The sequence below is a fragment of the Euwallacea fornicatus genome, chromosome 8 (genome assembly GCF_040115645.1).
Source record: "Euwallacea fornicatus isolate EFF26 chromosome 8, ASM4011564v1, whole genome shotgun sequence".
NCBI lineage: Eukaryota > Metazoa > Arthropoda > Insecta > Coleoptera > Curculionidae > Euwallacea > Euwallacea fornicatus.
The window spans coordinates 3,388,322-3,401,818 of NC_089548.1; the positions used below are offsets into that span (position 1 = coordinate 3,388,322).

A 13,497-nucleotide genomic window follows, 5' to 3' on the forward strand; every position below is an offset into this window, starting at 1 on the left:
CACGTTTTCAGGAGTAATTTTTTCCATGTTCACAAAACCTCTAAAACGTCCAGTAAAAACGACTCCAAAAAAATTGCAGCCTCAAATATGAGCTTTCTGAGGTCAGGTCCGAGCAATATAGGCAAATTTTTAACGAAAAAACGCCATCTTGTGTATGTCAGGTCGGGTACTTCTGGGACAACCCTGGTACCTGTCAAAGGCCATGGTTTTAGAAGAAGCACTGAATATTTATTAAATGAGATATCAAAAATGGTGAGACCAGAAATACCTGCTTGTTGGTGATAATTATAATACAACATCGTCTGCATATAAATATATACAATATTGCCTGGTCTTCACTAATATAAGCGAGGATCATCTTCAGATCGAAAAAACATCTGTTTCAACTGAAAATCATGGAATCTCGTGTTATAACTAAAAGGTGTATGTTCACGTTCATGCAAAGCCCTATTCAATTTACATACATAATCGCTATCATCGCCAATACCCTCTGGTTTGTAAAAATAACAATTTAACATCAATTTGTTTATGATATCAATTATTTGTCATTTACCACAGTGAATGACGATCGTCTGAATGATTGTGAGCTAATAACGAGTATCCAGGGTGCCCGCTTCTACATCTGTTCCACGGGGGATTTCGGAAATCCCAAAAGACACAAGGTCGATAATACAACGAAACACTTGTGTATGACGCTTCATAATCCAGTTTTTCCTGTTGGATAAATCTGTTGCAAGCAAACTGGTCTAACCAACGGTTATCTTTGTCTGAAATAAATTAGACATTATCTAGTTTTCGTCTCCAAAGCGCTTTTTATTAACTTAAAATTCTACAAACTCGTTCATTTAAAGTTAGTTTCTTCTTATTTAGCAATATCTTATCTATTTAGAGCCTCTTCTATAAATCCTTCTACATTCAAAACCCTATAATATACTATAGAGGTTTGAATGTATACCCTATAGACCACCAAAGCTAAAACTGTACCATACGGGTATCCCATTAGGCATATCCAACATATCGTCGAAAACGTTCATAGCAAATCTATTTTTTGAATAATAAAGCTTTCATCTTAATTCCAGTCCATCCTTTCGACAATTTATTGGTGGGGATTCTGCCTTTTTTCGGTGAATGACTCCTTACGCCCTTTTAACAATTTAGAGTTATCAACAATCCCCCAAAATGCGATTTTGGTCAGCCAAATGCTAAATCTCTTGGGTATCTGGTGAAATGCGACAAATATGAGCCCTCTTCCACAAAAGGCTCTAAATCGATTAGAGTACTTCTTACATTCTGCTGCTTATCACTGTCTACTACATCCAATCTAAGGACAGAACTCAGAAATATCATAATGGAAGCTATGTAACGCAATTACCACACACGAAGGTCATATAACCCAAGATGATGCCATTTTTCCTTAATTATATTGTAATGCTGAGTCATGTATAATTTGTAATAAAACTGCTTCACATTCACTTAAGCACTTACTTTTCAGTTAACTTTCGATTGCATTGTAGTCATTCTAAAGCTTTCTCAAATGAATTGTTTATTTGTGGAAGTGCATTTTTTTTGGCGCAGTCAGTAGGATAGCATTATTTGTTTTATTTAATTCTAAGGCTTTGTTATGTATGCCAGCAAAAAAAGTGAGTAATCAGGCATCTGAGACAACGATATTCCGATTTTAGTACGTTCCTATGATTTTTCACGTTTTGAGAAGTGATCCACCGTTAGAATTCGACACCCTGTATCTGCACCTATAAGGTCGCGCTGCATACGTGGAAAACACCCTTTATATTTCTACCGTCGGTATTTAGAAAGCGGTTACTAGTTGAAATAAGGCACTTTAATGGAAATAATCTTTAAAATTTTACAGAAATCTGAATATTCAAAAATATACAGGGAATTGAATTTAAGATACGAAAATTGAATCCTACTATGACTTTTTTGCCACCCGGTATGTTTAAAAACATATTCAGCTTATACTTTTGTCTCCATCCCACAAGTTTCGCAGCAGCTCTTGGGTTTTGTAGAAGAAATGTGACCGTTTGTCCTAAAATGCAGTTATTTCCGCTCAAAAATCCCGTTTTTTTAATAATTCATCCTGTATGCAACGTTAATTAAAAATAGTAATTTATCTAATTATTTCTATTTTCTACGATCAAAATTCAATTACAGCACTGGTAAAACGAATTATTATTCGCCGCTAAACGACGAGCAAAAATCCGATTTTCGACTACTTCATTCAAATAAATAAAAATGTTTAATTACAAAATTACAAAAAGAAAAATCACAAGTGATATGGAACTATGGGAGAAGAGTAGGCCACTTTAGCTACGGACGGGGCTGCGGAATAAGCGATAGGTGCGTGATTTACGGGGGCGGCGAATCTGGTGGCGAAAGAGGCGGCAGCCAGAGCTGGACTTACTCCATAGGTAATGGGATCATGCCCCAATCCATCAATCGGTACAGGGGCGATGGCCAAGGGAGCGGCTACAGGAGCTAATCTAGCGATGGGAGCATGGGCGATGGCGGGGGCGGCAGCGACGGCTTTAACTGCAATTGTTGCTGGTTCTCTGCGGACGACTGCGTTGAAGCCGTTTACGGAATCGGCAGTGTAGTCTACAATCCTCCTGTTGCCTAAAAAAATGCCCGTACAAACTCCTTCAAGTGATGAAATTCACTAAGTACCATCAGGCTCGACGAGGGAATAACTGCCTTGAACCAAATCTCCATTCCTGGTTTCAGTTTGGCTTTTGCTGTCTCCAGTAACCTCGTCTTGGACATCGTAGCCGTAGCTGTATTGAGGGTTGGGATCGTATTCTTCGGCAGGCGCCGCCACTATAGTCTTGGTAATGGGGCCGACGAAATCCAACGGAGCCGGGGCGGCTGCATGCTGCAGCAGAGCCCCACCTTGGGCCATAGCCACAAGAGTGGCGAAGGCGATGAACTGTTATTTTAAACAAACCCTGATTTGTTATAAAGGGGTTTGTGCAAATGATCACTTACCCTGAAAGCCATTTTTGCTGATGTGTTTGCTTGATCGAGTCGCGAACTGCAATAGTACGGATCGTACCCGATGATCTTTTATAATCGAAAAATGTGGAGCAAAAATTCATTTGTGCCTGGACCAGATTGCCTGATAACCGGTAAGTCATATAAACTTACGAACGAGATGTTATGTCACAAGATTTTGGTGCCAAGGTTGAACTGCAATAATAATTATAGTGGAATCAAATATGAAAAGTGAGGCAACCCAGGAAGATAATGCCTTAATTAAAGACCATCAGTGGGGTACTGTAATAACGAAAAATGATTTAGTAGAATTTTAAACAAAAAACTGGCTAATCCAACTTTATGAGCTGAATATGGAAATGTAAGAAATTTTATTAATTGGTTAGAGTTAATTGGACGTATGATCTAAGTGGGGAGAGAGTCAGTTTACAGGTGCATGCAGGACGCCGCTGCGAAAGGCCGAAAAGAGCTGTCAAGGATGTGGTATCGAAAGTGCAAGAAGAATGCATTTTTACTCAGTTAACACTATATGAATCTCTGAATTTCAGTTGCTATCGCTCGTGTAAATTATTTAAGCGAACGAGTAAATGTATGGAGATGTGTGTAATCGAGACTGTTAAATAAATTGATATTATTAATTGCCCGGTGTAGGTGCATGTCAGTTGCAACATTTACCGTCGACTGCATTGCGAAATACCGGAAAAAAGTCTACTTACTCTAAGTAGATTCACGTGTCAAGCATAAGTGTGGTGAGTGGTCAGATGCAAGTAGTTGTGAGTGTAGTCGGCCGCATTAAACCAATCACTACGTGCTTAAAATCGGCTTAAATAAAAGACCGTTCAGGAAAGGGGCTCATTAATGAATAATTTTGGATTAATTAAACGAACTTTTTAATACTCAGTCGATGTAACAAAGATGTCGCCTTGTAACCGAGTTAGCGGGACACCCTCTATATTTGAAATAAAGTCAAGCTTAGGGAGGTACTAGGGCGTGGTAGGGTTATTTAAGCCTTCAGATAGGACAGAAGCTTCAGTACCAGGTAGGATTCTGTTGAACGGATTTATTCGGTGCTTTCCAGCCGCATCGTTATTGTTACTATTTAACGTTCGTACGTGCCGGGTCAGATACAACAAACTTTTTCACAATTCGATTTTATGCTTTTACGCTAAAAATCTTTATTTGTCCCACAGATCAAAAAGAGCTAACGACCAAGAAGCACGCCCAAGCACCCAGTAATAACGACTTAACCAAGATAGTATCGTCTATAAGTAGTCGAAATTGCCGCACAACATATTAGCCGATTAAAATAAAGGAACCCCCGTCGGGTTCCAGAACAAAGTGCTGATCCGAAAAACAGCAATATCATTGACTAAATAAGACCGTTAATGCTCATGAGATAAAAGAATAATAGCCCAGCAACCGGCAATCACTCCAATCTCAATAACGCTCGGTAATCGGCAGCCAATTAATTGTTATCGATGCCATCAGTGGTATCGTTGACTGTATTCGATTAAGATGGGATATAATACATCAGAAAGAAATGTGCCCACTCACGTTCTGCTCTGCTTTGGCTGCCTGGCTGGCGTTAACCAGTAGTGGTACTACCTGTAATTAGCTTTCCAATCGCTATCTGGCTATTATTTCGCCTTATTAAATTTATTCGTCCTGACACCCGTTTGCTGCTCTATAATAAAGAGGTTATTATTACCTGCCTGGTACTAAGGCACCTGAATCTTACCACGTCGATATTCACGGCTTGGAGGTGGCGTACATCCACCCGGCATTTACATATGTGCGGATTGGCCATAGAGTAAGCGAATTTCGTTTACGTCCAACTGGACCAGGATATGGGGAAATCGAATGAAAAAAAAATACGGCAGTTTCCGAAACTCAGTCTACCACAACCAGGTTCGAAAACACACCCGGATTGACGAACATGGGTGGTGGGTGTGAGCGATCCCCAGTGACACCAAAGAATTTCTCCGCCGAGCGATTCACAAATATCGCGGATTGTTAAATAATTCCCTTGTCACTATTTACACCAAATTCAGTCGTTTTTCTATTTGCTAAACATCTATTTTTAGTCAACGCAGGTTGGTTAACCAATAACCGAGAACAAGATTGAACCGATCACCCGTAACCCGATCTAACCTACTTGCCGCGCGGTTCGCTGGCGAGCCCGTCGAGGGAATCACCCAAAGTCGGATAGATACGTGCAGTGAGTCACGAAAGTATTCGAGCGAAACAAAATCAATATAATATTGCTATTTATTTCACGTATGATAAATTAAATTATCCTATCAGTAATAGAATCTATACAGCGTGTCCCACGAATGTAGGTCTCTATCCGTGTCTTGAAAACTACGACTAGGAAAAGTTGAAATATGAGTGTCACACTGAAGTGGAGGTGATCTATCAGTTGAAAGTACTTTCATGAAAATACCACTTCCGGTTATACCGGAAATGAGTGTCAACTCGCTTATTTGAAACGGAGCACCCTCTATGTTATACCGAATTGCGAGTCTGCGCAACACGCGAACGCTTTTCACGTGCAATGTTCCATACTAAAATTTGATGATTTTCGAGATATTTAGAATTTTACAAAAAAGAAATAAACAGTTGCAGCCGTTAATGTGTTTTCCGATAATTCGCAAATGGCTCAGTGCGCTGCGATGAAGTTTTATTGAAAACATTTTTTTATGTACTTTTTTATGTGTATTTAACGAAAATCGATGTACTTCTGTGCAGTACAGCTCATCTGATTTTTTTAATGGTGCATGGGAACAATGGGGCGTTTTATTTCGAAAACCGAGTACAGTCCGAATGCGCTTGCGCCTCGGGACAGGCTAAGCTTCGATTAATCGGCCCATATGAGGAAAAAATGAGCAGTTTCTATTAATAAAGCTGCTTTACTTTTTAACGAATGACTTACTCACATCCATCAAGAACGATCCACCGCTTCGGTGGCATTAAGTACAATCATAACAACTACTACTTTAAAGGCTGATAAAATCATTAAGAAAAGAATGGCTGAGACAGAGGCAAAAAAGTAACTCTCTTGTCGTTTCTCGGTACCCAGAAATAGTCGGTTTAATGGCACCATATTAACTGCGGCCTCTACATCGGCAAAATATCTCGTTAATGCAATTATCGGAATCACAACGCCAATTATTACGATAATAATTACTTAATCTATTTTAATTATGAAGCGGGAATCCAAAAAATGCTTTGTCGGAGTCTAAATTATTTACCGGGAAACTTCGGTGCCACATATTTGAGAAAAATGCTGGCGACCGCATGTGGTAATCAATATTAGGTGCAAGAAATTTTTCTTGGAAGCGTATCGCGTGTAGAAAACGACATACACCTTGTTCTGAAAGTTATTTATATCGATGGAAGTGTACGGATAAATTACCACGAAGGATTGTTGAGGGAAACTCCCCTTTTTAACGAACTAAATGCCTTCACGACTCTCAATCGAGCTAATTTCGTGTTTCTCTTGTTACAGGTGTGGTTTCAAAATCGACGGGCGAAGTGGCGCAAGCAGGAAAAAGTGGGACCTCAAGCGCACCCCTACAACCCTTACCTCACGCCTGCGTCATCCGCGGCGTCCCCTGCAGTAGTACCTGCGTCCCTCCCGAACCCGTTCAACCTTCCCTTTGGCCTCAGGAAGCCCTTCGACTCTCTGACGTTCCGCTACCCCCATCACGTCCTTCCCGGCTACCTCCCCACGCCGCCATCTTACCACAGGGCCGGACCGCCATTACTTCCGCCATCGGTCGGACTTTACCCCTCTGCCAGCTCGTTCCAGACACTGCTGGCGAACATTTCAGCCGCCCAAAGACCAAAGCAAGAGTTCACCACCACTCCGCCCCTCTCTCCGGGAACTTCGAGTACAGTGCCGCCACCTGAAGTCGACAGACGGAGTTCGAGCATTGCTTCGTTGAGGCTTAAGGCCCGGGAGCATGAAATGAGGTTGGAAATGATGAGACAGAGTGGGGACTTGATTAGCTAGATTTTTTTAGGAATCGTTTGTTTGGAATCTCAGTAAAGATTTTTAAGTGATTTGTTGGAGAGGTAAAGTGAAACAAATGTTGGGAGGGAAAGAGGGAAGGTGCTAGCCATTACTTCGCAAAGTGTTTGCTACTTTGGATTTCGCCCTCTAAGCAACGATAATCGAGGTGATGGAATTCGGCATTCGTCTTCGTTTCCTTTTCTGTGATCTCCCGAAGAAGTCGATTGGGCTTCCGACGCATACCATCAAGTGACATCATCCAATCAATGTTCTTTGCTTGCTATATGATTCTGCTCTGGACTTACTGATTATTCGTCAGTAACTCCGAATAGCCAGATCTGGGCATGCGTACAGGGTAACTCAAAATTTAATGCCTTGTTACACCGTCTAAAATTTATTTCCCTTTTGGCTGCCAGTTTATTGTACGAGAAAATAATGAAGATAACTTTAAGAGGCATCAAGTCTTCGATGAGCCTTTCCAACAGAAATGTTGCGCAGCCACCACTCTTTCGAATTTTGCTCTCCGAAACGGAACCGAACGTATCTATGATTTTCCAAAAAATTAAATTGACTTAACCTAAACTGAATTTTTCCGTGAATTTCTAATAACCTGAATTAACCTAATTTGCTACGTTTTTCCTAATTTAATATGAATTTGTTCAGAGATTCTGTTGACTTCCTCATTATTTTCCATCAACCCCAATTACTTTCACTTGTTACTGGCCGAATTCCCCAATAACCATTCATAAATCAAGTTTTTCCCAAATTCAAATCGATATAGCCACAATTAGACCTACAGCCACGAATTTGCAAAATGGTTAGCACTTAAGTAATCTCATACTTCCACCATATCAAATACCTAGCATTAATGTCCCTTCATTCCTGATATTTGCCGCTTTAGTTGAAGAAAATGAAATAGTTTATTCAGAGACAGCCTGTATTATATTATATGTAACAATATCTGATCTGTAATAACATAGGTACTTTTGGACGCTTAATTAATTAAACGTTACTTTAAAAACTCACCGAAAGTGCACTTACAACCAATTCGATGCATGAAAGTTTCCTTTTAATGATTTTATTCTTAGTATTTAGATCGTATTTTTATTGCATTTTTTACTTTATACCTGTTTTATATGATAAAGAAGTATTATCAGCTGTTTGAAGCAATAAGTTGTATATAAATTTTATCCATAGTTAATAAATAATAGGTTCTTAATCTACTGATGTCCTAGCTAAATAGCAATATTGCAATATTGTGAGAGTAAAACGAAGCCGTCCCGTTTGTAAAATAATTATTACTTCAATAAATAAGATTTATTTTCTGACGTGTTTTTATTAAATTTAATATAAAGAAAAAAAGAAACCTCCCGCTGGTGCTCGTTTGATGGAAGATCTGCAATAATGTCAAGTGTGGAGGAACTCGTACGGACTTGGCGATGATACCAAGGAGCTACTACGCAATAAAGAACATTTAAGATCCCCAAATAAAGACCCCTGCGCTTCTGATATGACACAATTTTATCTTTGTGCGCGATCACACAGACCACTTGAATTGTGCAAGAACGTCTTCGTCAAATAACCACCAGCACAGTGGTGCGGCCTCCCAGAAGACCGGATCTAAACGCAATTGAGCAACTTTGCGACGTTGTGGGTGGACGGCAAAGAGAACCATCTGGACTCCCCGAACTCCAACAGAAGTTAATGATAATTTTTGAAGACGTTGACGAAGATGAAATTAGAAATTGAATGTGGATCGCCACTGTGGGGCAACTGTTCGTTACAAGAGGGGGGAGCAAATCGTCAGGTTGCGCCCTAATGGTGTAGGAGACATCATTTAATAATGGCAATCGATGAAACTCTGAGATATCTCTCGGGTAATATTTTTCCAAAAATTGAACAGGATTTACCTCCTAAAATGAACATTTGGCACGGTACTGTTTCTGTTAACAGTACGAACTGAAGTTTTATAGGAGAAAAAAATTCACATTATTTTTGCAACAAGACAACGCGCATGATTCCATGACAAATGTTAATATTTACAAATTTAAAAAGATGAGAAACGTAAAAAAATGGTTTGCCGGAGCGGTCGTCGCACGCCAATGATCTTCCTCTGGCATATAAAGCTGAAGGTCTTTTAGAAACGCAAAATTGATAATTTTTTTTTTTTTTTTTAGAAAATGTCAGTGGCATACTGGGCATAGTTCAATGTCAAAGGTTAAAACTTCCAAAACCTTTCAAAATTACGCGAAACGTTCTTGGAAAATAGACGTTGTACACCAATGATCTCATTTCTGCTGAAAGTTCTGAATGTTTTCTGCATGAGCAAAAAATCATTGCATTACTTTTGTTTAACAAGACAGTGACGTGCGAGTGCTCGACTCGAGGTGCCCAATAGGAATATTTTGGCGATGGAATAGATGTATCCGATGAAGTTGATATCGCAAGTAAATGCGTTTCATAAATTTTTCATTTGAGTTTAAAACAAATCAGTGGCGAACTAAACAATCATGAACTGAAACACATACGATATACGATTTTCGGCATTTTTCGTACAAATCTGTGTCTGCATTGCCGACGGACGCCCTTTTCTCTTTGACGAAGCCTCTCAGCTCACGACCTTCTGTACCTTCCAGGTAATGAAGAATTCTCTTCAGCTCGCTCCGGTCGACGGATAAAAATCATTTATTGTACCGGCTCACAATTGTTCCACAGCCTATTGTGTCAAGCCCAGTATTTGCGACTAAGTACTGCACAGGACCAATGAGCTATTGGTACCGCTGGGCGTTTTTCAGCGGTGTCTTGTGCCGTTTACTTTTTATAAACAGTCTATTCGGCGATAATATACAGAAAATTTCATTTTCTTAGGTCCAGCATACGTACCATGCAAGTCCCTTTCTCGCTTGCTATCTGCAGGCCATTACGCTCCATTAAAGACCGCAGTGTTTGCTTCGAAAAGACTTTTCCAGTCGCTTCCGTAGGAAACCGCCAAAAATTCCATTACTCATTCGGATGACATGTGTAGTACTGGGGCAGCGCAGCAGTACCCCTAAGCCCTAACACCTTGCTTCCGACAGTACCTCATCTTATAGTACCATTATAATTGATGCCCTACCTATTTCTGGAACCACTTATGTTTGTAATGGTACCACTTATAGAACATTTCACGTTGCGGCAAATGGAAATGACTTAAACGGATACTTAATACCACAACCAGAAGTCTAAATTACTATCCGATATCACTTCTACCGTCTCGCGCTTTTAATCCACTAATAACCAGTTAAAGTTGAAAGATTACGAGTCGGTTTTTCACGAAAATATATAATTTATGAACTCATATATACTTAACTAACAATTTTTGATTTAGGCGTGCCTACTTCCATAAAATAGCGATCCCAATTAAGGGATACTCTTATCGTATTATGATCGCTTACACGGATGGAATGGGTCCTGCCATTGCCTTTAATTACAACCATTTACGATTATAATTATGTTTATCTCAAATTAATATAATAACATGCTGAAAAACCTATTATAAGGCATGGGACATTTTGATGGTTCGGCCTAATTTAATATTTTCGATACTTAATTGTGACCCAAGACTCCGTGAGCATCAAGTTTTAATTGATTGGATGGCGAAAGAGCAGCAGTTCGACATTCCGAACAGAAAAAATTTCCTAAGTGTCGAATTCGATCATGGAGATGTGTAAATTCAAGGCATTTATAAATCCTCAGTGAAGCGACCGACTCAGTCTTCTACATTGTAAACCTCCCCGTTTCTTTTCGTATTAAACACACTTTTAAGCAAGGTGTTAATCTAATCAACCATAAAAGACTAGACACTCAATTTTCTAGTATGTTACCTCTTGAAAATGCCGGCACCTTCTTCTTAGGGCTTAATGTCGCTCAGTGGTGCACGTCCCTATCCCCAGGTGATTTTCTAAGGGACGCGGCTTCTTTGGAATAACGCCTTCGCAAGCTTTTGAAATTGATTGTTTCGGTTTATTTTAAGGTGGGTGCAAGAAATGACAACCACTCTGTATACGGGCAATTTTTGTTTTTGGAAAATAATTGAACAATTTGGATAATGTGCGAGCAGTTTAAAAAATTAAGTTGTTTCGCCTTTCGCAAAATCTACCAGGGCCGTATTCGGAAAAACAAGTTGCTGATGATTCTCTGGAAGCTAAACGTCGTAGCATAAGGCCGCGGCCGTCGTCTTGAAGCTCATCAAAATTTCCGAGTGATTTTAGGTTTCATTCTGGTCTCACCGGAGCTCCGGAAAGATTTTGAAAATTTAAATTTTCGGTTTCGCGTGTTCCCACATCTCGGTGGAAAATCACGGGAGCACGTTGATTTTCTACATCACCAAATAAATGTGTTGCATCATTAGCGTCGTTTTCCTGCCGTGGAAAGCAGCAATTTTTAGATAAACGCGGTTTAGTTTGATCGAAGACGGGCTCGTTTTTCTCTAGAATAATGCGGTTTTTGCGTGGTTTTATTACGTCTTCTGGTGATTGCAACGATTACCCGCAGAGACTGTGGAGAGATTGGAAACATTCGCCACTTCTGTTATTCCAACGGACAACAACTTAAGCAACTTCTTATAGAGGTGCACGTAGGATCTCGCAGCCGTTCTCATAAACACTAAAATTGCCTTATAAAAACTAAATGTTTCCCAACAAAGTATCGAAACGTCGGCGAAATTTACCTCATTCGGTATAAGCAAATAGAGTGTTCAATACTTGGGCAATTTGTAGAGCGATTCAGGGTCATAAAGTTGGACATTACTACGCAATTAACCGCAAAACTAATAAATATGTCTGTAAAAAATAACGGAGCGGAAGAAGTTATTTAAAGCCATTATAAACAACATAAATATGTATGAAATCCGACTACAATCCAATTTTAAATGGCATTATTCAAATAAATTCAATATCCTAACGAATTAAAAAAGTTAATCGAAGTTCCACTTATGGCACATTTAAAAAACTGACGGTCGCTGGACCGAGCCCAGACTGCCCTGTAATCAGGCTGTCAGTGGACTCCACCCAGTCCGACCCTGATGAAATTAAATTACATGCAAATTGCAATTAAACTACACGTCACATCCAACACCTTCCTTCTCTTCGGGCTCGAAATGAAAAAGAACAGACATATGCTGGTGATTCGTGGAGAAAAAATTAGAGCAAACGATCGTAGAATGCATCTCGCTACCGTCTGAGTTTTTGATTACCTGACCCGCCACTTAACGGCCATAGATCGTAATTAGATTATTAATATGATGGCTCTAAGCAGTATTATTACCATGCGGGACATGTACAGAACATCAGAGAAGAAGGATATTAAGGTAATTTCGTAATGGCCTTATCATTTTTAAATTGGATAAATCGCCTTAATGGTGCGTTTTACATAATTTGCTTAAAAATAATTTATATTCAACTCAGTTTATTAAATTCGTGTTTGTAATTTCGATGTTAAGTTTAACCTTTTATCATTACCAGATAAAGGAGGTAATAAACAAAATAAAGGCGATCCTGAAGGATTTTAAGTGATTTGCCACACCTTGGCTAAACGCACCGCTAAGTGGGATCGTTGCACTTCGTGCTGGGCAATAATAGATCAATAACGAGTGAGACAATAAATGGCACATTACACACACTCAATAAGCAAACGTTGCATAACCGCGACGCGGGACATCCGAATTGAGTGTAAAGCAGTGGCCGCCATGCGGGCAGGACGATGATATGTCCGTAACTCACTTAAGGACAAATCGACAATTAAACGTAGGATATGGCTTTTCTTAGTTAAATAGCTCACCAGGGCCACAAAAACCACCAAATTGGCGAAACAGCGACAGAATTGCCGGGCATGAAAATTATTTTTATTTTTCCGGGTGTAGCTAACTAATTGTAAAATACTTTTTCTCAGTGTCGTGCGTTGCAAACGATGTTTAGGATTTTGCTTTTCCTCAAAATCCGAAACCAAGGGGTTCCCGCCTACTTCCTCCCTTTCCCCTTCCCTTCTAGTGTTATTAAGGGAGACAGAGAGAGACTTGAACGATGCCTCTCGTGCCAGTTTTTAAACGCCACAGTGTCCACTCCCACCAGTTTCGGGCCCCATGAAAAATGACATTCTGCGGTTTCTAGTAACTACTCGATCCATCTGGTGAAGTCTACCTCAATAAATATTCCCGTGCCGATATTTCAGGAAAATATCTCAAACACTGTAAGATATAGAGACGGCGAAATTCGGAAAAATAATTTAAATTTTGCTTGAGATAAATTTTGCCAAATTGTTTGGGAATTAGGTAGGAACCGCCCCGTATAAACCAAAAACATAAATGTCATTGGGGGCGGCCCATTTTAAGACGAAAACTTCATATTCACATTGGCGAACCGTTCGTTACTGAGATACAGAGAGTTAAAGTTTCGAGAATGTTCTTGATTTTAATTAGCCCCGTAATCTATTAAATA

At 39.7% G+C, this 13,497-nt stretch overlaps 2 protein-coding genes across 9 annotated transcripts in view; one reads left to right on the forward strand and one right to left on the reverse strand.

The window, feature by feature from the left end:
• Window positions 1-8,349, forward strand: part of LOC136340736 (homeobox protein aristaless-like) — a 71,983-nt gene extending 63,634 nt beyond the window's left edge. For 3 of the 4 annotated variants that reach the window (XM_066285041.1, XM_066285040.1, XM_066285042.1), the window contains exon 5: window positions 6,518-8,349. In XM_066285041.1, the coding sequence (XP_066141138.1) occupies window positions 6,518-7,024 (507 nt within the window). In that variant the 3' untranslated portion in view covers window positions 7,025-8,349. The remainder of the gene's footprint in view (window positions 1-6,517) is intronic. The other variant, XM_066285039.1, reaches the window with a different exon arrangement.
• LOC136340744 (larval cuticle protein A2B-like) lies at window positions 1,823-5,392 on the reverse strand. 5 transcript variants are annotated; one of them, XM_066285053.1, is made up of 5 exons: window positions 4,748-5,392; window positions 4,564-4,693; window positions 3,004-3,204; window positions 2,686-2,944; window positions 1,823-2,634 (listed from the first exon to the last, which is right to left on the reverse strand). In XM_066285053.1, the coding sequence occupies exons 3-5, from the start codon at window positions 3,013-3,015 to the stop codon at window positions 2,285-2,287; spliced, it is 621 nt and encodes a 206-aa protein (XP_066141150.1). In that variant the 5' UTR covers window positions 3,016-3,204; window positions 4,564-4,693; window positions 4,748-5,392; the 3' UTR covers window positions 1,823-2,284. The 5 variants fall into 5 exon arrangements, with proteins under 5 accessions (XP_066141150.1, XP_066141149.1, XP_066141151.1 ...); XM_066285052.1 differs by having other exon boundaries at window positions 4,564-5,392; XM_066285054.1 differs by having other exon boundaries at window positions 3,004-3,291; window positions 4,564-5,392.
• Window positions 8,350-13,497: the final 5,148 nt, after the last annotated feature.

Excerpts from the sequence above, each read along its gene's own strand:
- LOC136340744 (XM_066285053.1), bottom strand. Across the intron at positions 2,635-2,685 it reads TTCCCTCGTCGAGCCTGATG|GCAACAGGAGGATTGTAGAC; the intron begins GTACTTAGTGAA and ends GCATTTTTTTAG.